This window comes from Triticum dicoccoides, chromosome 4B (genome assembly GCF_002162155.2).
Source record: "Triticum dicoccoides isolate Atlit2015 ecotype Zavitan chromosome 4B, WEW_v2.0, whole genome shotgun sequence".
Taxonomy (NCBI): domain Eukaryota; kingdom Viridiplantae; phylum Streptophyta; class Magnoliopsida; order Poales; family Poaceae; genus Triticum; species Triticum dicoccoides.
The window spans coordinates 646,474,612-646,477,219 of record NC_041387.1 but is presented as its reverse complement, the minus strand read 5'-3'; the positions used below and the strand labels follow the sequence as shown (position 1 = coordinate 646,477,219).

The following is a 2,608-nucleotide window of genomic DNA, read 5'->3' as shown; positions in this document are numbered from 1 at the left end:
TGAGTTGTCCCTTAATTGTGGTCAGGTTCCCCTCTTTGCTTATCCTGATGCAGGTGATGCATTGTTTTAATGGGCTACCGATTGCTGTATCTAGACTCCATTTTTGCAATGGACGTTTAGATTCTTTATTACTCACTCCATCCGAAAAAGCTTGTCCCTTAAATGGATGTATCTATCACCAAATTAGTGCTAGATATATTTATTTCAGTGTCAGCTTAGGACAAGTTTTTTTCGAACGGAGGGAGTATATAAATCTATAAAAAGTATTTCGTAGTGTATGCGGGCAAGAGAACAAAGAGCTTGTCGGTCCAAAACTGAGCAAACAGCCTGTCGGTCCCAAAACAAAACAAACAGTGGGGGTCGACACGTCGAGCATATAATGGATCGGCCCACTGCCATCCGAGTCACTGCACAACTCCCCTGCACGACCGTACGTTCTTTTGTCGCATACTACTTTAGCACATCGTACGGAGTGTCTCCTCGATTCCTCGAATCACATGGGTGCAGTAACATATGCAGAAGAAGCAGCAGATGGTATACTTGTTTGGTCCATCCATTAGAGTGCGTACATGAGCTTGTGAGGCAAAAAAATAATAATATCCTACAGCAGTAAAAACAAGAATCACCTATAGATCAATCGTCTCAAAATATTGTAATTTTCAATGGATTTCCTCTCTCTGTCAATAGATTAAAAAAAATCGGTTGTCAGAGGAATAGCAAAACCGGACAGCAAAAGAACGGGGAAGCAACAGGTGCACTGATATTGTTACGGTCGAGCCGTTATTACATGCGGTACGGATTGATGTACGAGGACTCGCCAAAAAAATATTAATAATTATTTTATCACGAGAGGAATATTAACGGGCTAGCTGCCTACAATATCACGCAAGAACACAAATGTACCAAGAGCAGCGGACGTGTCGCTACAAGTTCGATCGGCGACACAGACGATTATATTTGTTCCTTGAATGTTTTCGTCGACGACACCTACACAGAGATTAATCGCAAAGTTGGTTAATTAAGCTTTCTCCGTTCCTAAATATTTGTCTTTCTAGATATTTTAACAAGTGACTACATACAGAGCAAAATGAGTGAATGTACACTTTAAAATATGTCTACATACATCCGTATGTGATAGCCATTTAAAATGTCTAGAAAGACAATTATTTAGGGTAGGTTGGAGGATCTAATTAATTATAGTAATCAACAGAGAGATCGATAAGAGCGAGTAGTAGATGAATTCATTGGTGTCACCTGTGCAATATGAATGGCAGCAGCCGGCCTGGCGACGCTAGAAAGCTAGAGGTGCAGCTCGAGGTCCGGCGCCTCGCCACCGCCGCCGCTGCCGCGGGGGACGGAGGCCCTTGACCGGGCCATCACGCCGTCGCGGCCAGTGGACGGGTCCAGGAGCGGTGCCGGCTCCGCGAAGCGTGGAGCGCGGCCGCCTCCCCACCTCTCTTGCCTGGAGTCATCGGTGGCTGGAGCCACCGCGGCGCCACCGCCGTGCGAGGCGATGTAAGTGCACATGGACCAGCCGGCAGCAGAATCGCAGGACGGCCCGGTGGCGGTACCTCCCAACAGACTGTCGTTGTTGTAGGGGTCGCCGAGGACTCCGGCGAGGCGGTCCTTGCGGTGCGCGTTCTGGTGGCCGCCGAGCGCCTGCGACTTGAGGAACGTCTTGTCGCAGAAGAGGCACTGGAACAGCCGCACCGTCTTGCCGTCCACGCACACCGTCTGGGCTTGCTCGTCGTACCGGTCTAGCCTTCTGCCCGCCGGCGTCAACGCCAGCAATAGGTCGTCCTCCGCTCCCGCCGCCGCCTGCGCATGGAACCACGTCGACGTGGCCCTCTCCATCGAGGTTTATAATATTGTATGTATGCCAAGGTAGCTGCTGCTGCTAGGATTGGTAGCAGCGGCGCTCCTATATATGGACTCTCGATGGGATTCGATGGGTATACAACTACTAAATCTTCCCAAGTGAGAAAACGGAGAGGTTCTACAGTAGTGCGGGTTGCGGTGCAGTATTAAAGTCAAGCGAGTCGCCGGACCCCGGAGAGCAGCTCATTGTGGATGAAGTGCTTGAAAAAAAATTCCAAACAATCGGTGCAGTACACGTGGGTCCTACAGTATCCCGGATTTGCTAAGTTTCTATTTGGACGAATCTGATCCCTCTAACACCGAGTTTGTTGTCCACCGAAAAATAATTCAGTGTTTGTTGTTTTCCAGTTTAGCAACACACACACACAAAAAAATAGCAACACTAATTTTTCTTCTTCCTCGACAGAGTGCTTTTTTTTCGAACCATTAACCGTAGAATAATCATTCTACGTATATATTATAAATAAATAAAAATGTAATATTTACAAAGAATTACAAAAAGCTCAAAAGCTCAAAATGAACCAAACTTAACAAACAACAGTTCTAGGAAAGCCTAAAATGTTCATGGGAGCTTAAGTAAGATAAAGATCAATCCAGTTAAGGAAGTTCTCTTGATTCTTTCTGTTTATTCTATGCTTGACCAGCATGAGGTCATTCCTGAGTAGTCACGTCCATTAGAAGATGGAAGGTGCCTTAGGTTTGAAAATCTTAGAGTTTCTCTGCATCCAGA

The 2,608-nt window shown here is 46.5% G+C and overlaps 1 protein-coding gene across 1 annotated transcript; it reads right to left on the bottom strand.

Moving 5' to 3' along the window:
- Positions 1–426: 426 nt before the first annotated feature.
- On the bottom strand, positions 427–2,005 carry LOC119294159. Its single transcript, XM_037572408.1, has 2 exons — positions 1,255–2,005; positions 427–987 (listed from the first exon to the last, which is right to left on the bottom strand). The coding sequence occupies exon 1, from the start codon at positions 1,852–1,854 to the stop codon at positions 1,300–1,302; it is 555 nt and encodes a 184-aa protein (XP_037428305.1). The 5' UTR covers positions 1,855–2,005; the 3' UTR covers positions 427–987; positions 1,255–1,299.
- Between the last annotated feature and the right edge of the window lie 603 nt (positions 2,006–2,608).